Raw genomic sequence first — 27,643 nt, forward strand, 5'->3', positions numbered from 1 at the left:
TTAGAATGGAATGCTTCTAAAGGGAAATGCCTCCTCAACTTAGTCCGGGATCTGGGTCTATCTATTCATTTTGCTACTTAGTAATTATGTATGTTGTTTTAGGAACCAGCCTTCAATGATATTTCCTGATTACTTAGTTTCCCTAAAGTGAAGTCGTTCAGTCGTGTCCAACTCTTCACGACCCCACGGACTGCAGCCTACCAGGCTCCTCCATCCATGGGATTTTCCAGGCAAGAGTAATGAAGTGGGTTGCCATTTCCTTCTCCAAGCTGTGATCAAATTTATGATGCTTTAGGGTCTGAGTCCTCAAGTACCAGATCATTGGATAAGAGACTCATATTTCTTTATATATATATATCTCCAGTGAAAAACCAATTTAGCTCTAAAATTTAAATGCTAAAATGTGTTATTTTTAATTCCTTTAAATCTCATTTCACTTTATCTTTTATATAACCTAGTAATCAAAAAACCTATTTAATTTAAGTAGTTAATTAAAAAATCTTTCATAAAATTTATCAGTCTATTTTAATGATTCAATTTTAAATGGAATGAGCTACATTTCTGCTTTTTAAAATTAGAAATTTGTGTTAAAATTAATCAAAAATTTGGAAATATATGAAAGGGCAAAGGAGATACTGAATATCATTATGGAAGATGCACACAGATATATATTCCTCTAAAATACTTTATTCTGCAGAATAACAAAAATTTCTTCCAATATTAAGATATTAAGTATAGAAAGATATTTATGTTTTCTATAACTCGATGTTTCTCTTCAAAAATTTTATTTTTTCTTTAACAGTTTTGATCTGTATTTATTTAAGGAGAAGGATGATCTGTCAAAGCAATAAAATGAAATTTAAAGCTGACTGTTGTTGAAATAAAACTTAACTGTCATGCACAGGACCATGCTAACCTTGTGATAAAGTGTTTATTGTCCCACCAATTAAAATCTGAGGAAGATTTAAATGGTCGCTACTATACACTGATAATTTGGGATAACTCCTTACCCTCTCCACACACCACTGGTCCTATTAAAAAAGTCATAAATTTATTTTCAACAACATAAGACTACTTTTGAATATTCAGTAGTCACTTGGTAATAGATTACATATGACAGGTTATGTTCAATAAGCATGACATGGAAGTCTTACCATGTCTTCATTGGTGCCTTTCGCTTTGTACATTGTCCAAGCTTTTCCATCATTACTATATGCTATTTTGTAGGATTTGATATACTCTGGACTTCCAATCCTCTTGGCTCCTTGAGTAATCACACCAGTAACTCTCATTTTTCTCTGTAAATTTATCTGAGGAGAGAAAGCACAATCAACTATAATTTCTCTGCTTTCAGATAACAATGCTTACAGTGTCACATTTGAAAATGGAACATTTTTATTTATTAGTGAAGATTGAAAATAGTATAAATCAAGCCTATATCAAGCTTAGCTTCAAAATGACTTTCTCTAATGGCATACTTTTCATTTTTAAAGTAAAGCAATATATGTGAACAAGTTTTAAAAAGGGTAATGTGTCCCCAAAATATAAGTATTGAAAGCATTTGGTGGTTATGATATGTAAGTATGATTTAGCAAAGTGAAAAATGAGCATATTATCTTCTCAAAATAACCTCAATGACGTTACCATGAAACTAATACCAAAATACTGTTAATGTGCCTCAATTGCTTTAGACTTCAAGAAATTCCCTTAAAATAAAACATGCAAATCCCTGAGATCTTTGAGTGTTAGAATAAAAAAAAGGTAAAGATAACAATGATGGCAAGAAACAAATGCAAAAGTATCTTCAGTTTCTGAATCTTTATATTGTAGTTTCTGCTTGTGTTAAGTACACACTCGTCATGGAGAGTTTTTCACCAAATACTTTCCATTATATGGAGATGTTCTAACTGATGTTTTCTCTCCATATTTTCTCCCCATTCCAAGTCATAATACAACAGTTTGCTACAGCATAATTATCACCTAAGAAGTTTTTCAACATTTTTCTCATATTTAAGTATAAATTTCCTTTCAATATAACATAATAATTCATTAAATACTACCATGTAAGAAAAATATTTTCTACATATATGACAAACATTAAAAATTGTTACATTCACTTTAAAATGCCTTTATGATGTCTATAAAATCTCAAGTTCTGTAGAAAGGTAATGTTTTAATGATCTTGACAAATTGCTATAAAGCTCTCCTCCCTTAATTATTAATATTAATAATAACATAGTATAAGAGATTTAAATTGGTGTAATTCAGAGACCATTTCCAGAGAAATCAGGAAATCTTCACATTCATGTAAGTGGTAAGGGCTTTCTACTCTTTGATGGGACTGTAAGAGTTAACATATGAAATGGCAGAGGTTGTGCATGAAGAAACCAGCTCCTCTAGAATCATTTGTTTTTAATATGTACATTCATGTCATATATTTAAAAAGTCAAAAATTGGAACTACAAAAGCAATCCCTGGAGTTTGCACCCTAGACAAACACTGCAACTCAGTTAAGTTCAGTCGCTCAGTCGTGTCCGACTCTTTGTGACTGCATGGAATGCAGCACGCCAGGCCTCCCTGTCCATCACCAAATCCCAGAGTTTACTCAAGCTCACGTCCATTGAGTTGGTGATGCCATCCAACCATCTCATCCTCTGTCATACCCTTCTCCTCTTCTCCATCTTTCACAGCATCAAAGCCTTTTCAAATGAGTCAGCTCTTCGCATCAGGTGGCCAAAGTATTGGAGTTTCAGCTTCAACATCAGTCCTTCCAATGAACACCCAGGACTGATCTCCTTTAGGATGGACTGGTTGGATCTCCTTGCAGTCCAAGGGACTCTCAAGAGTCCTCTCCAACACCACAGTTCCAAAGCATCAATTCTTCGGTGCTCAGCTTTCTTTATAGTCCAAGTCTCACATCCATATATGACTACTGGAAAAACCATAGCCTTGACTAGATGGTCCCGTTGTTGGCAAAGTAATGTCTCTGCTTTTTAATATGCTGTCTAGGTTGGTCAAAATTTTCTTTCCAAGGAGTAAGTGTCTTTTAATTTCATGGCTGCAATCATCATCTGCAGTGATTTTGGAGCTCCCAAAAATAAAATCAGCCACCGTTTCCACTGCTTCCTTATCTATTTGCCATGAAGTGATTGGACTGGAAGCCAGGATCTTAGTTTTCTGAACGTTAGTTTTTTTTTTTTTTATTTTTTTTTATTTTTTAAATTTTATTTTTAAACTTAACATAACTGTATTAGATTTGCCAAATATCAAAATGAATCCGCCACAGGTACACATGTGTTCCCCATCCTGAACCCTCCTCCCTCCTCCCACCCCATTCCATCCCTCTGGGTCGTCCCAGTGCACCAGCCCCAAGCATCCAGTTTCACTCTCCTCTTTCACTTTCATCAAGAGGCTTTTTAGTTCCTCTTCACTTTCTGCCATAAGGGTGGTGTTATCTGCATATCTGAGCTTACTGATATTTCTCCTGGCAATCTTGATTTCAGCTTGTGTTTCTTCCAGTCCAGCATTTCTCATGATGTACTCTGCATATAAGTTAAATAAGCAGGGTGACAATATACAGCCTTGATGTACTCCTTTTCCTATTTGGAACCAGTCTGTTGTTCCATGTTCAGTTCTAATTGTTGCTTCCTGACGTGCATACAGGTTTCTCAAGAGGCAGATCAGGTGGTCTGGTATTCCCATCTCTTTCAGAATTTTCCAGGTTATTTTGATCCACACAGTCAAAGGCATTGGCATAGTCAATAAAGCAGAAATAGATGTCTTCTGGAACTCTCTTGCTATTTTGATGATTCAGCAGATGTTAGAAATTTGATCTCTGGTTCCTCTGCCTTTTCTAAATCCAGCTTGAATATCTGGAAGTTCACTGTTCACATATTGCTGAAGCCTGGCTTTGAGAATTTTGAGCATTACTTTCCTAGTGTGTGAAATGAGTGCAATTGTGTGGTAGTTTGAGCATTCTTTGGCATTTCCTTTCTTTGCAATGGGAATGAAAACTGACCTTTTCCAGTCCTGTGGCCACTGCTGAGTTTTCCAAATTTGCTGGCATATTGAGTGCAGCACTTTCACAGCATCATCTTTCAGGATTTGAAATAGCTCAACTGGAATTCCATCACCTCCATTAGCTTTGTTCATGGTGATGCTTCCTAAGGTCCACTTGACTTCACATTCCAGGATGTCTGGCTCTAGGTGAGTGATTACACCATCATGATTATCTGGGTTGTAAAGATCTTTTTTGTACAGTTCTTCATTGTGTTCTTGCCAACTCTTCTTAATTTCTTCTGCTTGTTAGGTCTATACCATTTCTGTCCTTTATTGAGCCCATCTTTGCATGAAATGTTCGCCTGGCATCTCTAATATTCTTGAAGATGTCTCTAGTCTTTCCCATTCTGTTGTTTTCCTCTATTTCTTGGCACTGTTCACTGAGGAAGGCTTTCTTATCTCTCCTTGCTATTCTTTGGAACTCTGCATTCAAATGGGTATATCTTTCCTTTTCTCCTTTGCCTTTCCCTTCTCTTCTTTTCACAGCTATTTGTGAGGGCTCCTCAGACAGCCATTTTGCTTTTTTGCATTTCTTTTCCATGGGGATGGTCTTGATCCCTGTCTCCTGTACAATGTCACGAGCCTCCTTCCATAGTTCATCAGGCACTCTGTCTATCAGATCTAGTCCCTTAAATCTATTTCTCACTTCCACTGTATAATCATAAGGGATTTGTTTTAGGTCATACCTGAATGGTCTAGTGGTTTTCCCTACTTTCTTCAATTTAAGTCTGAATTTGGCAATAAGGAGTTCATGATCTGAGCCACAGTCAGCTCCCGGTCTTGTTTTTGCTTCTCCATTGTTGGCTGCAAAGAATATAATCAATCTGATTTAAGTGTTGGCCATCTGGTGATGTCCATGTAGAGAGTCTTCTCTTGTGTTGTTGGAAGAGGGCATTTGCTACGACCAGTGCATTCTCTTGGCAAAACTCTATTAGCCTTTGCCCTGCTTCATTCTGTACTCTAAGGCCAAATTTGCCTGTTACTCCAGGTGTTACTTGAATTCCTACTTTTGCATTCCAGTCCCCTATAATGAAAAGGACATCTTTTTTGGGTGTTTGTCCTAAAAGTCTACAATCTTTTATTTCCCTGGATTTATGGATTTTAAGGGACTTCCTAGGTGGCGCTAGTGGTAAAGAACCCACCTGTCAATGTAGGAGGAGACATAAGACACACGTTCAGTCCTTGGGTGTGAAACATTCTTTGGAGAAGGAAATGGCAACCCACCCCAGTATTCTTGCCTGGAGAATCCCAAGGACAGAGAAGCCTGGCAGGCTACAGTCCAGAGGGGTCACAAAGTGTCAGACATGACTGAAGCGACTTAGCACAGCACAGCACATAGACTTTAAAGGTGTTAATATGTTAAGGGAAATCCTGAATCCTTCATGTAGTCAGTATCCTTTCAAGCTTCTGAAAGTTTGCTAACATGGCACAGTCCACTTTCCTCTCTATTCTGAGTTTCTCTAAATCTCATTTTCTATCTCAGACCTTTCTTCCCCAACTAATGTTCACAAAATGATTCTTTGTTATTGTTGTTCTTTTACTCAGTCATGACTGACCCTTTGCAACCCCATGGACTGCAGCATGCCAGGCTTCCCTGTCCTTCACCATCTTCCAGAGCTTGCTCAAACTCATGTCCATTGAGTTGGTGATGCCATCCAAGCATCTCATCCTCTGTCGTTCCCTTCTACTCCTGCCTTCAATCTCTCCCAGCAGGGGCTTTGTCTTACTCGATTCTCTGTCTTACTTGTTTATAAAGAAAATCCAGAAATTGGATGAGCTAAAGAACTGGGGTGAATGGTCCCCAGCCTTGATATATGGTCCCCAGCCCATCTTTCATTCCTGTAATACAAACCTATAAACGATATTTTTCTTATTAATTTCTGGGCCTGTGGGTCCTTTTTTCTCCAACAGGGCCAAGTGAGTTGACTCACATATCCAATTTTGCTTTTCTCATTTTAGTACTTAAGACATCAAAATCACTGACATGAATACATTTTAAGTCCCACTTTTGTTTGGAGGTACAAATAAGAGAATATTCCCCATCAAGGTAAATTTTGCTTATTACTCTTTAATCTCACTTCTCTAAAGATTGATTTGGGAATTTTAATTGCTAGATTTGTTAAAGGTAAGCTCCAAAAGAGACTATCTTAACATATTAGGTAAACGAGCACAACGCTGTGAAAGAGCCATATTCATCCACTATCTTATATACAGCATTCATCTTCATTTTTCAAATGCAGAGTCTTCATAGTTTAAATCTTTCTAATATATATAAAAAACACCGGACACTATGAATAAAGTGTCCTCCCATTTTGCAAGCCAAATTCCACTTGAAAGTGCTGAACATTCCTTTTTCAATTATCTTTTATCTTGTTTCAATTATCTTGTTTACACCTTCTTGTAGATGGTCAAATTATCTCTGCTAGAGTTGCAGCTGATGAGCTGTTGACTAATTTTTCTGAAGCTTAAATTGAGTAACAATCAAAAAATGAAAATCTGAGTACATATTTCGAAGGCATGGCAGAAATGATGTTTTAAAAGATTCTTATTTGCTTTAATATTTATAAGCTCTGAATATATATTTCAAGGAGCTGGAACTCCAGAGAGTAAAGCAGCACCCTCCTTGGGTTGTATCTATTTTAAGTAGTTGAAAGTAAAAGTGTTAGTTGCTCGGTTGTGTCCAATTATTTGTGACCCCATGGACTGTACCAAGCTCCTCTGTCATGGAATTCTCCTTTCATATACTAAACACTTTAAGTAGGTATTTGTAATTAAATTTCAGTACTGTTTTCATCAAATAAAAAATAAACACCAAAAAGTGATTCACAGAATACTGGTTCAGGGATTATTAGCAATTATTAAGTTTTAGGCTTTTGAGTTCCCCTTTATCTAGCACTATTAAGCTTGAAATAATAAGAAAATCATATATAAAAGAGCTATGATTTCACTGTCATGGTTATATTCAAATTTAAATACCAGGAATTTATATTACTGTAAGAAATAAACTAAGTCTTGGAAGAAGGTTATCACCTGATTTTAGAAATATCTCTACCACAAAACTTATTGCAAGCAATTCCCTTTTATCCTACTCCAACATTATTTACGGGTTTTTGTGATTCTTTGTAAAATAACATTGGCTAGAAAGTGATCTGATTTCTATTTTGTCTTTTTCTGCCTTTATGAAGGTCTAAATATAATAAAGAATGGGGATTGCATCAGAAATTCCAAATTACTCCCTGTGACCTTGATAGATGTTTGGATATGCAATAAAATATTTTCATTTATTTATCTTTTTTCAGAGAAATTATTTTTTGTACACTGCATGTCCTTAAAAAATAAAAGTATTTACATTCTACGGTATTTTGAATGAACTACTTTCCCTGTATTAATGTAAATATTAAGAAACATAATCTGGACCTAGAATGCCTAGAATCCAGGCAAAGCCCAGACAGAAGACAAAAAAAGACTGAGTTTCAGCCCTGGTTTTTTCCACTTCTCACCAATATAATCTTCAACAACTTGTCTAAGCTTCCTGAAATTTAATTTCCTCCCCAGTAAAAGGAATTTTAATAGAATTCTTATGTGTGAAAATTATATGATAGAATGCATGCAGAAGTTTAGTAACACCTGCCACTCAGAAAGCTCTGTGGTTGCTTTTTTGGGTTGATTTTTAGCTTTTTTTGTTCTTTAAATGAAAAGGAGCATTCTTTTTCCATGTTCTTCCCTTATGTGAGCTGATAATCATAATAACCATATTTTAAAAATATGAAATCAACTTCCAAAGCTATGTACTAATAAGACATCCAGGGCTATTTTGTTTACATGTGTGTGCCTGTGTGTGTGTGTGTGTGTGTGTGTGTGTAAATCTAACCATTGGATTCAACATGGGGGAATGGGAGAAATCAATGAGTTCCTCACAAGATGGCAAACTAGCGTGGGCTTCTAGCTCTCTCTGCTGAATCCAGCATCAAATATAGTCTAGGACAGAAAGCCTTCTGAGACTGATCAAACTCTAACATAAAAAACCTTGGGAAACCCTCAGGAGTCTTTGAGACTTCAGTGCATGTTTGTGTGTCTGGGGTGTGCACAGAAGAAATCCAGGAGCCAATTATGATGAAAACAGGTAACTGAGGGAAGAGCCTTCTAGATGTGCCATTTCTCGTTCTCATTTTGTTTGCCTGCTGCTGCTAAGTCACTTCAGTCATGTCCGACTCTGTGCGACCCCATAGATGGCAGCCCACCAGCCTCCCCCGTCCCTGGGATTCTCCAGGCAAGAACACTGGAGTGGGTTGCCATTTCCTTCTCCAAGGCATGAAAGTGAAAAGGGAAAGTGAAGTTGCTCAGCTGTGTCTGACTCTTAGCGACCCCATGGACTGCAGCCCACCAGGCTCCTCCGTCCATGGGATTTTCCAGGCAAAAGTACTGGAGTGGGGTGCCATTGCCTTCTCCTTAGTTGTATACAGCCATAGTCAATTCACCTGGAGTAACGAAGCTAGGGCATGGGTTTCACCTTTCCTTCCAGGTATATCACTAGCCAAGATATTAATAAAAAACAACTCTCTCAGGAACAGAAGAAGAAAAAAAGAACTAATAAAGAAAAAAAATAATTTAAAAGTGGCAAGTTAAGACTTCACAATAAAAAAAAAAATCTCTAAGATAAAGAAGTTTTTGGAACACAGGACAGAAACAAGTATATAAATAAGAACCAATTGGAAATAATAAGAATAAAAAATATAAAGTAAAATGAAGTTTAAAATGAAGCTGAACAAGTTCCCATTGGGGCTACTTCAAGCAAAGAGTCACAGTTGAAGAAGACAGTAGTGAGCAGAAAGACAGGTTATGAAATCCTTTCTAAACAACAATGGGATGGGATAAAGGTATTGTTCATATTGGCAGATGATATAAAAATTTACTTTGAAAATTCAAGAGAAAGTAATAATAATAAAGATTAATTAAAAACTTCTGCCAGTTTGCTTAATATAAGATCCACATTTAATTAATCTGTATCAATAATGATCAAAGGAAAATATAATACAAATAATCAAAAAAGCATGATCCTGGCACATGCAAAGGCAGTCTGATCAATAAAACAGAAGAGAAAATCAGTAAATAGATCCCAGTATGTAAGGAAATTTTGCATACGAAATAAAGAATACTCAAATTAATGGATAAAATGAGCAAAGGATTTAATTAGTTGAGATCTAAGGAAATACCTATGAATATTAAACATGAAAGATACTCAATCTTACTCATAGAAATCAAATTAAATCTACCCGAAGTTACTAAAATTCACCTTTCACAAGAGCAGAAAGCAAAAAAAAAAAAAAAAAAAATTATACGGTATAGCAAAAGTATAAAGAAATAGGCAAGCATATACATTCAGGGTGAGAGTATAAACGGCAGTCTTTTATGAAGGACAATTTATGACTTGAAACAAAATGACAAATGCATATTTTCTTCAAGTCACCAATTTCATTCTAGGAATGTTGGCTGCCAAGTATAATCATATATAGGCAAAATGATGTAGGTACCAAGTTGTTCTCTGTGTACAAAGTTGTCCCCTGCAGTGCTATATATAACACAATTTCAAACAATTTAAAATGTCTATCTTTAGGGGTCTAAGCCATTTTATTATGGAGAAGTCCAGAAAATGAATACAATTCAGTTGTAAGACAAAAGAATAGGAATGAAGGAGAGAAAGCAGACAAGGAGAGAGGAAAGAGAGATCTTGGCATACAATTTAAGAAATTACTGCTTTCAAGTTTTGGTGTGCTACCAAAGCAGATCTACAATTATCTGGAAACTGCATGAAAAGAGGAAGTAACAGGGCAATGTGTTCTGCATACTCCTCTTCACTATAAAGGGCAAATAGCATGCATATTTTCTTATATATAATTATAATTATATAGCAAAACCAAGAAACTGCCTAACGATAGTTTCAAATGCAGGTAAACAGATATCTTGAAGAGAGAGAAGTAGGAAGAATTTTTATTGTAATCTTCTGTGTCTTTTGAAACTTCTAATGTGTAGGTGTCTTACTTATTCAAAATACACATACAATTAAAGTGGAAAAAAAGATGCTATTTATAATACCAAAATAAATATAAAATACCTAGAAATTTACCTCAAAAATAATTAATTAATATGATCTTATGGAGAATATTTTTTTAGCTAGAAGATCTTATAGAATACCAGTATAAATTTTAATGGATGAAATAATACAATAAATTTATTCTTTCAACTCTGTAAATTTGCCATAAAAATTTTACTCTAAAAACCTATACTTTTTTATTTTGAATGATACATTGACAAACTTCCATTAATAGCAAAATGAGTCTCGAAAAGAAGTCTGCTATGTATTAAGAATTCCGGAACCATGTGAAATAAAAGTAATGTGGTACTAGCACATAGGAATACCCAGACCATCTTACCTGTCTCATGGGAAACCTGTATGCGGGTGAAGAAGCAACAGTTAGAACCCTGTATGGAACAACTGATTGGTTCAAGATGCAGAAAGGAGTACGACAGGGCTGTCTGCTGTCATGCTGTCCATTTAATCTACATGCTGAGCACATTGAGAAATGCCAGCTGGATGAGTTACAAGCTGGAATCAAGACAGGTGGGAGAAACATCAACAACCTCAGATATGCAGATGACACCACTCTAATGGCAGAAAGCAAAGGGGAACTAAAGAGCCTCTTGATGAGGGTGAAGGAGGAGAGTGAAAGAGCTGGTTAAAACTAAACATTAAAAAAATGAGATCATAGCATCCAGCCCCATCACTTCATGGCAGATAGAAGGGGAAAAGGCAGAAGCAGTGACAGATTTCCTCTTCTTGGGCTCTAAAATCACTGTGGGTGGTGACTGCAGCCATGAAATTAGATGGCAATTGCCTCTTGGCAGGAAAGCTATGACAAACCTAGACAGTGTATTGAAAAGCAGAGACATTACTCTGTCAACAAAAGTCCATATAGTCAAGGCTATGGTCTTTCCTGTGGTCACACAGAGTTGTGAGAGCTGAACCGTAAAGAAGGTGGAGCGCCGAAGAATTGATGCCTTTGAACTATGGTGCTGGAGAAGACTCCTGAGAGTCCCTTGGACAGCAAGGAGATCAAGTCAGTCAATCTAAAAGGAAATCAACCCTGAATGCTGGTTGGAAGGACTGATGCTGAAGCTGAAGCTGCAGTATTTTGGTCATCTGATATGAGTAATTGACTAATTGGAAAAGTCCCATTTGCTGGGAAAGATTGAGGGCCGAAAGAGAAGAGAGCAGTCAGAGGATGAGATGGTTGGACGGTATCATCAATGCAATGGATATGAACGTGGGCAAACTTCGGGAGATGGTGAGGGACAGGGAAGCTTGGCATGCTGCAGTCCATGGGGTCGCAAAGAGTCCAACACGACTGGGCAACTGAACACCAACAGCACACAGGTAGGAAAAAATACATGTGAATTGGAGGGGGATCCAGAAAGAGACTAAAATGTATATTTACCCTGGAGGCAGCATTACAAGTCAGTGGGGAAAGGATAGATTATTTAGTAAATGGTGCTGGGAAAATCGATTCTCTGTGTAGAGAAAAATGAAGTTGGATTGGAACGTACTAAAGACAGAATGTGAAAAGTAACACTATTCATCTAATAGGAGAAAATGTAGAAACATATTTTTATGACCCTAAAGTTAAAGAAAATGTTCTTTTAAGAAGACCAGAAAAGTACAAAATGTGAAGGAAAAATGAAATTGGCTCCAAAAAGAAATTAAAGGTTTCTATTCAACCAAGTACATCATAGGGAAGGTTAATAGAAAGGTGACAGCCTTTGATACTTGTAATGTCAAAAACTGGCAGGTTATTTAGTGCACTAGCTCTCATACTTTGAGATCTCAAGACTCCTTTACTCTTAAAAAGTATTGAGGGCCCTAAAAAGCAAATGCACTCACATCTGATACTTGGGATACATAACACACACACACACACACACACACACACACACACACACACACACAAATGCTTATTGTATTAAAAATGAAAATAACACATTTTAGAAATATTTGATTTTTAAAGAACTATTATAATCATAATAATTTATTAATCAAATATTACAGTTAGCAAACCAATTACATCTTAACATAAGCTTCATAATACCATAAAATAAAATTGTCCAAAGCCAAAATTCTACTGAGTTGTGTTCATTTTACATTTTTTTAAAATGTCTTCAGTATCTGACTTAAGATAAGTAGGTTCTCATATTCACTTCTATACCAAGTGGACTACAAAATATTCTTTGCCTGAAGTATGTGAGGAAAATCTAGCTTCACATAGATATCTAGTTGGAAAAAGAAGAAGCATTTTAATAACTTTTCCAGATGAGTGTTCATATTCTTTGCTACCATATCACAACTTGACAAAAAAGTTTCTTAAATGTTAGCCATAGTGTGTAATCTAAAATCTACCAGGGAAATTCTCATATTCATCATGTTAAAATCCATTGGCTTATTTTGCACTTTGAATGGATCTTTATTACCCATGAATTTTTGGTTTTGTAACATCATGCATTGGTCATTTGGAAAATACAGACTCACTGAGCTATGTGGACTCTTTAAAAGATTACACATTTTATTATTATACAATATCAAAAAAGGCATGTTTGTTAATATCACTACCAATTTCATTAAAAAGTCTTAAAACATTGGAAGCTCTCAAGTTCATGCCGGCAATTACACTTTTTCCAAACTTCTAATTTCCCCTTGAAATTTCAAGCTTTATCTAGCAACACATACTGTCAATTGTTTTCCCTAATATGGCAAGGCTACTTGAGTTCATTTTCAAGAAGATATCTGCCAAATCTCCAGTTGCGAAGAGTCATGGTTTGTTAGTTGTTCTTTGAAGTAAACCTGATGCTCAAAAAAGGAGGCGGTGGTTCAGCTTGCAAATCACACAATCTCCTAAGTACAACTCCTGAAGATTATCGCTACACTTCAGTACCCAGCAGAAGTGCTCTCCCTGTGAGACCCATATCATCACACAGAATATTAAAGATACAGCCAGCACTGGCATTTAATAAAATTAATGGTCATTACAGTTTCATGAAGGACATTCTTAATTGAGCTTGATCTTTCTTTTCTCTTTTTCTCCAGCATGTGCATGATGAAGGTGACTATAAAGACTATTAATACAGTTTGATGCTACTGTTTTGATTTGTGCTAAAGCTCCAGCAGTTTTACTCACCACTCTTTTGTGGCATTAGTACCAATGTTAGTATAGTGAAGATGTTGAAGAAAATCTTATAATTATTATAGAAATAGCATTGACCTGTGAACCTTCTGAACAGATCTTTGGGGATCCCTGCCTCCACGTGTACTGCAAGTTCAGCTGAGAACTACTGATGTGAAATATACAAGGGATTATTATAAACACACACACACACGCAAACTCCAAAGAGATGGAGAAACCAACAGAAAATGGAGCAAAGCATATTAATAGGCAATTCAGATAGTTAACTTTCACTATTAAGTAAATGCAAACTAAATGAAAAGCAATTTATAACTAACAATGAATGTATAGCCAAAATGGCAAAACAAAAAACATGAGCTAATATCAAGTATTACTGGAGCATTCCTCTGCTGATGGTGGGAGTATCAAATGGCATAGTTACTTCAATCCATTAGTTGTTAGTAAAAATTAATCAACTTATTCCTGAGCATTCTCCCCACCTCAAATTTCTCTGTTGGTAATCAAGAGCTGAAACTTCAGTACTTTGGCCACCTCATGCGAAGAGTTGACTCATTGGAAAAGACTCTGATGCTGGGAGGGATTGGGGGCAAGAGGAGAAGGGGACGACAGAGGATGAGATGGCTGGATGGCATCACTGACTCGATGGATGTGAGTCTGAGTGAACTCCGGGAGTTGGTAATGGACAGGGAGGCCTGGCGTGCTATGATTCATGGGGTCACAAAGAGCTGGATACGACTGAGCAACTGAACTGAACTGAACTGAACTGAATCAATGAGAAATGCATATACATATTTATTGTAGAACTTTTTTATGATAGCAAAGGATAGCAGCTTAAATGACTTATTTCTAGAGGAATAGAGATTTTTAATATAAAATGTGTGCACATACATATGTCCATGTGTGCTCTTACACACATTCACAAAGGCATTCTTTCTGAGATCTGGAAGTAATTAACTAGATTCATATACAGTGGATTGGCAAAAAGTTGGTCAGGTTTTTCTGTACAGGAAAATAATAGTGTTAATAACTTTTCCGTATAGAAAAACTCGAATCAATATTTTGGGCAACCCAATAGCTATCTAAAAACAATTATAGATCAATGGAACAGGATAGAAAATCCAAAAATAAACCCATGCAACTATGGTCAAATAATATATGAAAAAGGAGGCAAGACTATACAATGTTGGAAAGACAGTTTCTTCAACAAATGGTGCTGAGAAAACTGGACAGCTACATGAAAAAAATGAAATCAGACCCTTCTTTAGCACTAAACACAAAAATAAGCTCAAAATGGATTACAGACCATAATGTGAGACCAGATACATGAGGAAATGTGAGATTTCCTCTTGGAGGAAAACAAAGGCAGAACACTGTCTGACATAAGTTGCAGCAATATCTTCATTGATTCATCTCCCAGGAATGGAAATAAAAACAAAAATAAATTGGATCCACTTAAACCCTCAAAATTTTTCATAGCAAAGAAAACAATAAACAAAATGAAAAGACAAATCACAGATTGGGAAAACAAAATTTGTAAATGATGTGACCAACAAGGTATTAGTTTCCAAAGTTTACAAACAGCTCATTATGCTTTACAGCGTCAAAACAAACCACCCAATGAAAAAATGGGCAGAAGACCTAAATAGACATTTCTCCAAAGATGACATACAGATGTCCAAGAGGCACATGAAAAGATATTCAACATCACTAATTATTAGAGAAATGCAAGTCAAAACTACAATGAGATATGAAGTCACACCTCCCAGAATGGCTACCATCAAAAAATCCACAAGCAATAAATGTTGGACAGGGTGTGGAGGTAGGAACTAAACTGTTGGTGGGAATGTAAATTGGTATAGCCACTATGGAGAACAGTATGGAGGTTCCTTAAAAAAACTGAAAATAGAGCTACCATGTATCACTGCAATCCCATTCCTGGGCATGTATCTGGAGAAAAACATGACTGGAAAGGATCCATGCACCTGTGTTCATTTTAGCACTACTTACAATAGCCAAGACACGGAAGCAAATTAAGTGTCCTTCGACAGAGGAATGGATAAAGAAGATGTGGTACATGAATACAATGGAATATTACTCAGCCATTAAAAAAGAATGAAATAATGCCATTTGTAGCAACGTGGATGGGCCTACGGATTGTCACAGTGAGTGAAGTAAGTCATATGCAGGAGAAATATTGTATGACATCCCTTACACGTGGAATCTAACAAGAAATTATACAAAATAACTTACAAAAGAGAAAGAGACTCACAGACTTAAGAGAATGAACTTACAGTTACCAGGAGGAAGGATAGGGTGAAGAACCTAAGTTAGGGAGTTTGGGATGGACATATACCCACTGCCATATTTAAAATGGATAACCAATAGGATCTACAGTATAGCACATGGAACTTGGCTCATTATTATGTGGCAGTCTGGATGGAAGGGGAGTTTGGGGGAGAATAGATGTATGTATTTGCATGGCTGAGTCCCTTTGCTGTTCACCTGAATTTATCACAACATTCTTAATCAGCTATGCCCCGATACAAAATACAAAGTTTTTAAAAAAGCATGTAAAAAACAGAAATATGCACAATAGCATTTATATATTTAAAAAACATACAACATAACTACGAACTTTTCAATAAATCACTTGTGAAAATCAAGGAAGGGTAAAATGAAAGGTTACACATCATCTCTTCTAGGTTGAATTTCTGTAAGAGAAGAGGAATGAGAGAAGATGGGGAATGAGTAACAATGCCAGGAAAGAAGGAGATTCATCCTGAAATCAGTGCTTGCAAATGATATTCTAAGGGGGGAAGGGATATTGGTGCTTCTCATTTCCCCTTCTGTTCTCAAGGAAAAGAACAGAATGTCATATGAAGCTGAAGCATATGAATACTTTGGCCACCTGATGCAAAGAGTCAACTTATTGGAAAAGACTTTGATGCTGGGAAAGACTGAAGGCAAAGGGGAAGAGGGCTGCAGAGGATGAGATGGTGAGGTAGCATCACTGACTCAATGGACGTGAATTTGAGCAAGGTCTGGGAGATAGGCAAGGACAGGGAAACGTGGCATGGAGCAGTCCATGGGCTGACTGAACACTGAGTAATGGCCATCTAATGTAACAGTACATACAAAAGTATTTTCTGATACTCATTCTCTAGTATAAAATACAGTGCCATAAGCATTTCAAACATAATAACATACTTAGAAGTATTTACAGTTGTCAATCTTAGGCAAAGGCTAGTATTAAATAAGCAATTAGCTTTAAGAATAGCTTTATGAATAGTTAATTGCTTTTTTTCTTTTTCTACCTCAAGCTAGAAGTTCTGATATGCCTAAATAATGCATTCCCGTGTGAGTTTGACTGGTCCTGGGTATTACTACATAAAAACAATACGAACATAAAATGCAAATAAACAACAGTTTGCCAAAAGGAACTACTTTCTACTTAACTGAAAAAGAAGATTTCAGTATCTAAAATTTTTTAATATTTGGGAAGTGGTAGAGGAAAATTTTTTAGAAGAAACTCTAGGAAACATTTGCCAATTAAAGATTTATAAAAGATAAAGTGAGGCATATTAAAAATTTAAGAGTTTATCTGATCAGACATTGATTGGAATGGGGTAGCACCAAATCAGATGTAAGAATGTTCCACAAACAGGAGCTTAGGGGAGACTTAGAGAAGAGGGGAAAGTAAAACAATTATTTGATTAGCTATAGCTTAAGCAGTTGCATCATTTGGGAAAATCTAGTTGGTTGGTTGTGATTGGTTGTACTTAGGTTTCCATTTCTTAACCTTGAGGAATTTGTAGGCTTAGGTTTGTGTTTGCTTATGTAGGCTGCTAAGGTATTAAAGTCAACTCAATCTAAAACATACAAACAGCTCATACAACTCAATATAAAAAAAAACAACACCCAAACGATCCAATAAAAAAAATGGGCATAAAACCTGAATACACAGAAAATACACAAATGGTTAACAGGACATGAAAAGATGGTCAACATCACTAATTATCAGAGAAATGCAAATCAAAACTACAATGAGATATCACCTCTAACCTGTCAGAATGGCAATCATCAAAATGTCTAAGAATAACAAATGTTGGCAAGGATATAGAGAAAAGGGAGCCCTTGTACACTATTAATGGGAATGTAAATTGGTACAGTCACCATGGAAAACAATATGAAGGTTCCTCAGAAAACTAAAAATAGAGTCAGCATTTCCACTCTTGGGTACATATCTGGAAAAAATGAAAATACTACTTTGAAAAGATCCATGCACCATAATGTTCATAGCAGAACTTTTTATAATAGCCAGGATATGAAAGTAACCTAAGTGTCCATCAACAGACAAAAGGATAAAGATGTGACATATACATATATGAACACTATTCAGCCATAAAAAGAATACTTTGCCATTTGCAGCAACATGGATGGATCTAGAGAATACTGTGCTTAGTAAATTCTCAGACAGAGAAAGACAAATTCTAAGTATTTTAACTTATATGTATAACCTAAAACATAAAACAAGTGTTCATATATATCAAAACAGAAACAGATTCACAGATACAGAAAACAAATGAGTAGTTACCAATGCGGAGAGGGAAGGAAGGGCATATTAGGGGTATGGAAATAAGAAATAAAAATGATTATGTATTAAAAATGCAACAAGGATATACTGCATAAACACAGTGAATTATGGCAATTATCTTATAATAACTTTTAATGGCATATAAACTATAAAAATACAGAAACACTATTCTGGACACCTGAAACTAATATGTTGTAAACTCTACTAAAAAAGTCAACTCAGATCAGTGGTCTCCTGTTTAGTTAATTTAATAAAATCAATTAATAAGAAAAATAAATGCTTGATTCATAACTCATTAGTAAGAAAATGATGTTGAAATCATGTTAAATCATGTTAAAATCACTTCAGTTCAGTTCCGTCGCCCAGTCGTGTCCGACTCTTTGCGACCCCATGAATCGCAGCATGCCAGGCCTCCCTGTCCATCACCAGCTCCCAGACTTTACTCAAACTCATGTCCATTGAGTCGGTGATGCCATCCAGCCATCTTATCCTCTGTCGTCCCCTTCTCCTCCTGCCCCCAATCCCTCCCAGCATCAGGGTCTTTGCCAATGAGTAAACTCGTCACATGAGGTGGCCAAAGTATTGGAGTTTCAGCTTCAGCATCAGCCCTACCAATGAACACCCAGGACTGATCTCCTTTAGGATGGACCGGTTGGATCTCCTTGCAGTCCAAGGGACTCTCAAGAGTCTTCTCTAACACCACAGTTAAAAAGCATCAATTCTTCGGTGCTCAGCTTTCTTCACAGTCCAACTCTCACATCCATCCATGACCACTGGAAAAACCATAGCCTTGACTAGATGGACCTTTGTTAGCAAAGTAATGTCTCTGCTTTTGAATATGCTATCTAGGTTGGTCATAACTTTCCTTGCAAGGAGTAAGCACTTAGGGGTTGTTTATCTCATGATTGTTGGGACACACAAAAAATCAGTAGTCTGTGATTTGCTATTAAAAAAAAAATGAAGATTTGAAGGTTAGATAACATATTCCACTGCTTGCTTGCTTAGTCCTGTCTGACTCTTTGCGACCCTATGGATGGCAGCACCCCAGGCTTCCCTGTCCTTCACCAACTCCCAGAGCTTGCTCAAACTCATGTCCACTGAGTCAGTGATGCCATCCAACTGTCTCATTCTCTGACGTCCCCTTCTCCTCCTGCTTTCAATGATTCCCAGCACAGGGTTTTTTCAATGAATCGGCTCTTTGTATCAGGTGGCCAAAGTATTGGAGCTTCAGCTTCAGCATCAGTCCTTCCAGTGAATATTGAGGATTGATATCCTGTAGGATTGATTGGTTTAATCTCCTTTCTGTCCAATGGACTCTCAAAAGTCTTCTGCAACACGACAGTTCCAAAGCATCTGTTCTTCAGCACTCAGGTTTCTTTATCGCCCAACTCTCATATCCATACATGACTACTGGAAAAATCATAGCTTTGACTATATGGACCTCTGTCAGCAAAGTGATGTCTCTGCTTTTTAATACATGGTCTAGGTTTGTCATAACTTTGCAAGGAGCAAGCATCTTTTAATTTCATGGCCATGGTCACCATTCGCAGTGATTTTGGAGCCTAAGAAAATAAAGTCTGTCACTGTTCCCATTGTATCCCTATCTATTTGCCATGAAGTGGTGGGACCAGGTGCCATGAGCTTAGTTTTATGAATGCTGAGTTTTAAGCCAGCATTTTCACTCTTCTCTTTCACCTTCATCAAGAGGCTCTTTAGTTCCTCTTCACTTTCTGCCATAAGGGTGGTATTATCTTTATATCTGAGGTTATTGATATTTCTCCTGGCAATACCAATGTTTTAATAATTTTCAAAAATTTATTTAAATTGACCACTTAGTGCTAATGAATATTTTTAATTCCTAATTTTTCTTTTCTGAATGATGAGGGTTATGGATTATCATTTAAATATTAAAAGCATCAAGTAAAAGATTAAGCAATAAAATAATCTGCCAAACAGGATAAGGTTGATATATCAGAGCTGATAAAACATAACTTGAGAAATTTGCTGCAATTGTCTATTAGCTATGCACATACTCAAGCTTGAACTAAAAGAAAAGTATACATTTCTTAAGGAAATAATAACCTATTTAAATGTTTTTTTCTTTTAATCAGTTTTGATTAAGTAACCTAATAATTAGTTTTGAAGCTCCAGACAAGAGGATTCCTAAATTACCCTCCACTGTTCTGAATGCTGGTCAACCTGTGACATGGGTTTAATTAACCCAACTGTCTTCTTTGAAGAAAAGATGGGGAAAGCACACATGTGAACAAATTTTAAAAACTATAATCTCTTTATGACTCTTTGCACCTGGTAAAATTTCCAGTCAAAGTGGAACACCTTATTCACTAAATAGTCTGAAACAGAAGCAACACACCATCATGGATGTAATCTGGTAGTTGTTCCAAGAGTCCTGGCGTAACAGTTTCCTCTGAACTTCCACCTGTTTCTGAAAGGCTTTCAGTGTATTTCACTCTTCTCCACTTTCTTGGTACTTGCTGTGGTTAGAGTTTCTTAACACCCTCCAGTATTTATATTCAGGAATGAACTGAACTGTGTATGTTCTGTTCAAAGACTTCAATCTGTATATTCAATTAGATGTAATAGTATGTATTAAGGTAGTAATACTCCAGAACTCTCATAAATCAAGTTTTATGGTCGGAGGTATAGATTTTAATTCTTGTGCTCTTAACTTTAGATTTTTGTTTTTTTCTTGGTTATACTAGAACAAGAATGAAAGGAGTCATTGTTTGTAAAAAGCCTGGCAATTTGAATAGATTCAGTAAAAAGATGGGAGGAAGGAAGGAGTGAAAGACAGAAGGAAGGAGAAAAATAGAAACTTCAACGAAAGATAGAACATGAGGATGAAAACAGATGAATAAAAAGAGAAAAAGATAATAGGGCACGAGCAGAAACACGACTGAAGCGACTTAGCAGCAGCAGAAACATTCATCTCAATAAAGATACCTTCAGATCAGATCAGACCAGTCGCTCAGTCGTGTCCGACTCTCTGCGACCAAAGATACCTTAGAAACAATAAAAATAAGGTTACTTTACTAATCTGTATATTTTCAAGGAAGCCTGAGGTGATAACAAAAAGGAAAAACAAATCCTGGATGCACAAGCACACAAGCAGTGGGTGTGCCATGAAGGGGAGAAGAAAGAGGGGGGCTGAGGGTGGGGGACTGGGCTTGCTAAAGTTCCTATGTCAGCAGCATGGCCAATGTCAGCAGCAACAGCTCTTAGGTGGATGTAAGGAGGTCAATCACCTGCTCCACCAAGAAAAGAGGGGCAAGGAGGAGAAATTAGCATGTTGAAACATTTTCATAAGTTTATCAATTAAAAAAGTAAATAAAGCAGGCAGATATTAGGAGAGGTGCCTTACTTCTAACAGCTGGCTCAGGACCGAGGTGGGTGGATTTCACTTTGGGGTTCACATTAGGGTTCTCTGCTTCAACCACCTCACTGAGCACACTTCAAAGTGAGTGTGACTGAGGACAGTGCCAAGGGGATCAGAAAAGAAAAACTAAAAACAGGATCTCTAGGTACATTAAGTATGCTGCTGCTGCTGCTAAGTCGCTTCAGGCATGTCCCACTCTGTGCGACCCCAGAGACGGCAGCCCACCAGGCTCCCCCGTCCCTGGGATTCTCCAGGCAAGAACACTGGAGTGGGTTGCCATTTCCTTCTCCAATGCGTGAAAGTGGAAAGTGAAAGTGAAGTTGCTCAGTCGTGTCTGACTCTTAGCGACCCCATGGACTGCAGCCTACCAGGCTCCTCCGTCCATAGGATTTTCCAGGCAAGAGTACCGGAGTGGGGTGCCATTGCCTTCTCTGACTTTAAGTATAGTCTTAGCTTAATCTGAGAATTCCCTGATACTCATATCCTTATCCAGGACGATGAAGGGTTGGCAGGGAGAGAAGAATGCATTATTCCCCGTGTTCTCTCTTTTTTCTTATTTAAGTGTGTTGTTGTTACATACAATCACCAACAATGTCAACAGAAGACTTTCTGAGGTTTGCTCTGAGAAAACCCGATACTTTTCTATTCATGAAGATATTATTGGTTGTGGCAGTAAGTATCCTGATATTTAAAATGTGGACATGGGATCACTTAAACATCAAGACAGAAACAAATATCACATAATAAAAACTTAAAGGGTACTTCTGGCGAGCCGAATAGTATGATACTCTTTATTTTCATGTAGTGAAGGAAAAAGTCTAAGCAAACATATGCTCTAGCTAACAGAGTGGCCAATTTTCTAGGATATTATTGTCTAGCATTGGGCGATATGAATGAATTAACCAGAAAGAGAAATCAGAGGGCTACACAGAAAGAGTGGAAATCTCTGGGACACCGACGCAGCAGCCATCACCAAATAATTACTTAGTGTTCTATGGTTCTTGTGTTCTTCTGGCTTTATTTTAATCTAAATAAGTACAATCTTCCATCTGTGTTTCAAAAATAAATTTAAATAATTTTAGAAATTAAATTTCATTGTCACCATGGAATATATCAGCAAATGTTCTAAATAATAACCAAACAGACTTAATGTTTCATGGCTTTTTTGAGAACTTAACTTCCAGATTCAAAAACTCTGTTTAAACAGACAAATCGAACAGTGCTTGGCTATTTTTCCTTATTATTAAATTGTTACTCCATACCTAGAGGTGGCTTCTAGGAATGTAATTACCTGAGATAACCAGATTATCTAATTTCAGACATGCTGAAAGCAAGTGTTTCGCATTGAGTCCAAAATCAGACTCACACTGGCAACATTCCATAGTCTGATACAAAAGATTCATTGCACTCTATAATGTCTCCCTAGAATAAGCAAGTAATGTGTTTTAATCCTGCCACCTGTTTCTACACTTTTATAGGAAGGATTCGTTTGTAATTTGCATTGCAGTTTTACAAAATTATGGGCACCACACTTAAATATCTAATTATTTTAAAATAAGGGACTTCCCTGGTGGCTCAGACCCTCAAGAATCTCCATGCAATGCGCGAGACCTGGGTTCGATCCCTGGGTTGGGAAGATCTCCTGGAGGAGGGCATGGCAACCCACTCCAGTATTCTTGCCTGGAGAATCCCCACGGACAGAGGAGCCTGGCAGGCTATAGTCCATCGGGTCGCAAAGAATTGGACACCACAGAGCGACTAAGCACATTTTTAAATAAAATATGAAAGATAAAATGCTCAAAGTTATTTGGACATTGTGAATCCTTTTATGAGCAAACAAATCCTGAAATTTGAACTCAGCTTTTCCACAGCAACTGACATCTGGGACGGAACTTATTGAGCTCGAACCTCTTATTAGGTTTTGGGAGAAAGACAGCAATATGGGAACACTGGAAAGATAGGAAACAAAGAGCAGCAAAAGCCTGCAACTGGAAGCCCTGTACTGTATGTCTTTAAGATATGCAGACAGGCCCCTCCTTTCTAGGTGATGACCAGTGATAAGAACTGCTATGACTCAAAACTTCCTGCCTCCACCAAGGGATATCAGAAGGAACAACAAGAACTCTTGTTTCTTCGGGGTGGGAGAAGATCATTGTACTTAAGACCTTTGTCTTCTGAAAACCCATGCTAGAAAGCTGGTTGTGCCACAGAACTTCCTAACATGACCTTATGCAAGGTTTTTAACCATTCTGAAACAGAATTTCTTTATCCATACAATGGTGAAGAGATGCTATCCAACTCACAGCTTTGACTGAGTATTAAAGGTGATGTTGACTCTTAGGTGCCTAGCATCTTTAGGGATTCTATGATTGTTTGCTATCATTACCATTCTTTCCAGGAAAGAATAAAGATCAATTTCTCATTTACAAACGTAGGAAAACAACAAAAAGAAGAAAATGATTCTTTACTTCACACTGATCAGGCGTATTAGACTTCATTTCCTTAACTTCTACTTTTCAAAGTGCTTTTACACATGTTATACTATTTCTTTGCTTTTTTTTTTTAAGAAATAAAAAAATAAATAAAGCAATAAAGTGCCCTAAGAAATAAAGTGGATAAACTTGGTCTCTATATGGGTCGTCGGGAAAGATGATGGGTGAATTTTGGTCATCTCTGCTCCCTGAGAAGGAGAAGAACACAAAAAGAGCAAAGGCAAGCACAGAAAAAATTCTACTCCCCACACAACACTCTTGTCCAATATCAACTCCTTGATAAAGTAGAAAGGTAATGCTTCTACATGTTTTCAAAGAAACACAGATCTGCCATTATCTAAAAAAATTCTGCACAGCAAAATATTAAAATATTTGAAATTTAGGAGGAAAAAATAGAATATATTTCAATATTTTAAAATGATAATTTTGCTGAATAGATGTTGGCAATTAAACATCTTCAAAAAATATAATGACTATCATTTGGAAACTTTTATTTCCTCTTCCTCTAACTAAATACTATAATTCAACTTGATCTAACATTTTCAAAATTTTGAAGAATAAATTATTTTTAAATCAAAGAATATCATTCTTTTATTTTTGTGCTTTCATTACAGTGTGACACGAATTAAGAAAATAAGTAATTTTTAATGGTCAAGAGCTATACATACTAATTACTGACCAAATTTCTTCATACAAAATTATATCCATAACTCTAGGTTTACAGTTAATTTTATAACCCATTATTCTAAGATTCATATGATTTTAAAACTGATATAAAATTTCTGACAATGAAATTCTATAATCATGTTATTAGGACATTCAAAATTAGGCTCACTATGTTGCACTTGATTTTTTTTTTTTTTTTTTGGTGTCTTGAACTGTAGACTTTCTCCAATCTTAAATCACTTCTTTGTTTTCAAACCTTCAGCAGTTCATCCTTTACCACCAAATTAAACAGGCACATTTTTCACTCTGGCATGCACTAATTCCTACCATGTCATCACAACTTATATTTTCAGCTGCACTTCTAATTACTTAATAGATTTAATTTGTCCCATATGTCTATAATTTACAAATATGATGATAGAGAGAGTGGACTATGGAAAGACAGAAAAGCTATTTGCACATGTAATCTAAAGAGGAAAAAAATACAATTAACTGTAATTCAAAGTAGAATGTTTCAAATAATAATGGAAGAAATGCCTTGTCATGGACATAGAGAAAATATCAATTAATAGTGACTGGAAACAGAAAATTAAGGTCTAGAAAGGTCAAGTGGCCTGCCCAAGGCCACATGCTGGGATTGAGTGGTCATCTCAGACTCACAGGAGAGCAAGTGAGATAGTGGAGAAGCACTAAACTTATGAGGGCCTGGTGAGGCTGGACAAAAAGGTAATTTTTCTGTTGCCATGTCTGTCTATATGGAAGGCCTCTTTCATCTATTGGAGCAGTCTGAAATCATACCTGGTCTTTGAGTCTCATCATAAATAGCTTCCTTTGCACTGACACAATACTTAAAAATTATTATTGGGACACTAATATATTCTGCCTTGGAAGTGATATTAAATATGTTATCTGCAGACTCATATTAAGTACAATTTGGTTCAGATGTGAGTGACAAAAACCCAAGTTAATTAATACTGGCTTAAATGAAAAAGCACTTGGCTTCTCCCTTGTGTAAACATGTGACGAGGCAGAAGGGGCAGACATAGCATGGTCCCGGGGGCCTTTGTCTTGTTACCACCAGATACAACCCTGATCTCATGATCCAAGATGGCAGCCTCTGAGTTCCTGGCAGCAGGATGCAGGAAGAGATAAAGAGGGGGAGAAGGGGGCATGTGGGCACAGTCTCTCAAGGAAGATTCACAAAAACCACCATGTGATACATCTACTGATATGCTGTAAGCCATTTTTTAATCACATGGCCAGATCAAGTGGAAAGGCAAGTTGGAAATATAGCCTAAAAGGTTATACTTTTATATAGAATATACAGAATATTACACTGACTAAGATAATCTTATACAGAATAAGACTATATGCTGAGGTAAAATATGCTTATTAGCTAGTTATCCTCTTGCTATGGAAGCAAGCGAATAGGATGTTGTGAGACAACCAGAAGTCTTGGCTACAACTTTAAATAAATGAGTGAGAATGTACACTTACCAATCACTTGCTATATGGTCAATATGTGACAACATTCATCATATAATACTCACAACAATCCTAATAGCTACTATATTTTTGTTTTCACTTTATATATAAAGAATTTGTATCTTACAGTGGTTAAGCAATTTTGCCCAGAGTGACAGTGGCCAGTTGAATCTAGAACTGCTGATCTTGAACAACATATTGCTTTACCACAGAAAAAGACTCTTATGCAAATGTGTTTTGTTTTACTATAAGATATTATGGAAAAACCCAAATAAACATTTTGGCCAACCCAATATTAGATTTACAGGTAATGTGGCTTATCTTCACTTACTTGTTAATTCATTTAATAAATGTTTATTGAGCAAATAAAAACTGTTCTAGGTCTTGGGAATACCAAAAGAATTATGATAGCATATTTTATCTTATTTATTAAAGGTTTAGTCACTGGGATTGGTAAGAATACAAAGTGCCCCTACCCTCATACAGCTTACCTAATAAAATAGCCTCCTGTATAGTCTTTAATTATAAGCAGCAACCAAAAAAGAATAAGAAGTTGTAAGAACATAGATTAGGAGAACAAAATCTAGGCTGGGGTGAAGAGCTGAGTCAGGGAAGGCCTCCTTGAGAAAGTTGCCTCTGGAAGAGCAACTGACATATGTGAAATGCTCCATGTATATACTGAATTAATCAATTTATTAATGAAAAGGGAGATCAGTTCAGAAGATATCTTTTCTAAGCTTGGAAAACAGAAGGGAGGACCCTTCTAAGTACCCATGTGGCTGTAACTCAGAGTAGATTCTCCCACTTCCCAGAGCACATGGTTGATTTCAATTACTCATTGCATTAAATCGAACAGCAGCTTTGTTTCCCCTCTCAAATGTCCATGCAATGAAGTAAAAATTTTCGGCATAAGATCACCTAACACGTGTTATTTACTTAAAAAAGCTCCACATAGGATCAGAAAACCTGTCTATTGCTCACATGGTTTTCTGAAAATAGGAGTTGCTCAATAAAAACTCATTCATCGACAGCAGATTCAAAACTAAGGAAAGCATTCTAAGAAATTTGTAACAGTACTCTTCTTTCAACGTTTACATACATCTTTTCAAATCTGGGTTAATGCTCCTAAGAAAAGCAGTTAAGACCCGCCAGCAATATCACAATGTCTTACTTGTTGTTTTGTTTTGCAAGATAATCACATTTCAGTTAAGAGCTTCTTGAAAGCTACCCTTATGGAAAAATACTGGCTTAGGTTGGGCTCCTGCTAGGAAAACTAAGATAGAAAAATTTACATCTGCATTTGAAGCTCAGCACTCTCTCTCTTAGCAGTGCTAATGATAGTAACTAAGGTGACTGAGCTTAACATTGCTTTTTTTTTAATCTGAAGAATGAAAACATAGCCTATTATTATGAACTGAGAGAAAAATACTTCAGATACACTGAAACATTAAATATAGAATATAAACAAGAAATCTGAGAGCCCATTTGCAAGGAACAAAAGGAAAACTGTTTTTTTTTTTTTTTTTTTTCAAGAGCCAAAATCACAACAAAATAAAATAACCTATGGGAAATAGATGGGGAAACAGTGGAAATAGTATCAAACATTATTTTGGGGAGCTCCAAAATCACTGCAGATGGTGACTGCAGCCATGAAATTAAAAGACGCTTACTCCTTGGAAGGAAAGTTATGACCAACCTAGATAGCATATTCAAAAGCAGA

At 36.5% G+C, this 27,643-nt stretch overlaps 1 protein-coding gene across 12 annotated transcripts in view; it reads right to left on the bottom strand.

Moving 5' to 3' along the window:
• EDIL3 (EGF like repeats and discoidin domains 3) overlaps positions 1-27,643 on the bottom strand; it is an 818,524-nt gene that overhangs the window by 152,197 nt on the left and 638,684 nt on the right. For all 12 annotated transcript variants that reach the window (XM_055563384.1, XM_055563418.1, XM_055563390.1 and 9 more), the window contains one exon: positions 1,155-1,310. In XM_055563384.1, coding sequence (XP_055419359.1) covers positions 1,155-1,310 — 156 coding nt within the window. The remainder of the gene's footprint in view (positions 1-1,154; positions 1,311-27,643) is intronic.

This window comes from Bubalus kerabau, chromosome 1 (assembly GCF_029407905.1).
Source record: "Bubalus kerabau isolate K-KA32 ecotype Philippines breed swamp buffalo chromosome 1, PCC_UOA_SB_1v2, whole genome shotgun sequence".
Classification (NCBI taxonomy): domain Eukaryota; kingdom Metazoa; phylum Chordata; class Mammalia; order Artiodactyla; family Bovidae; genus Bubalus; species Bubalus kerabau.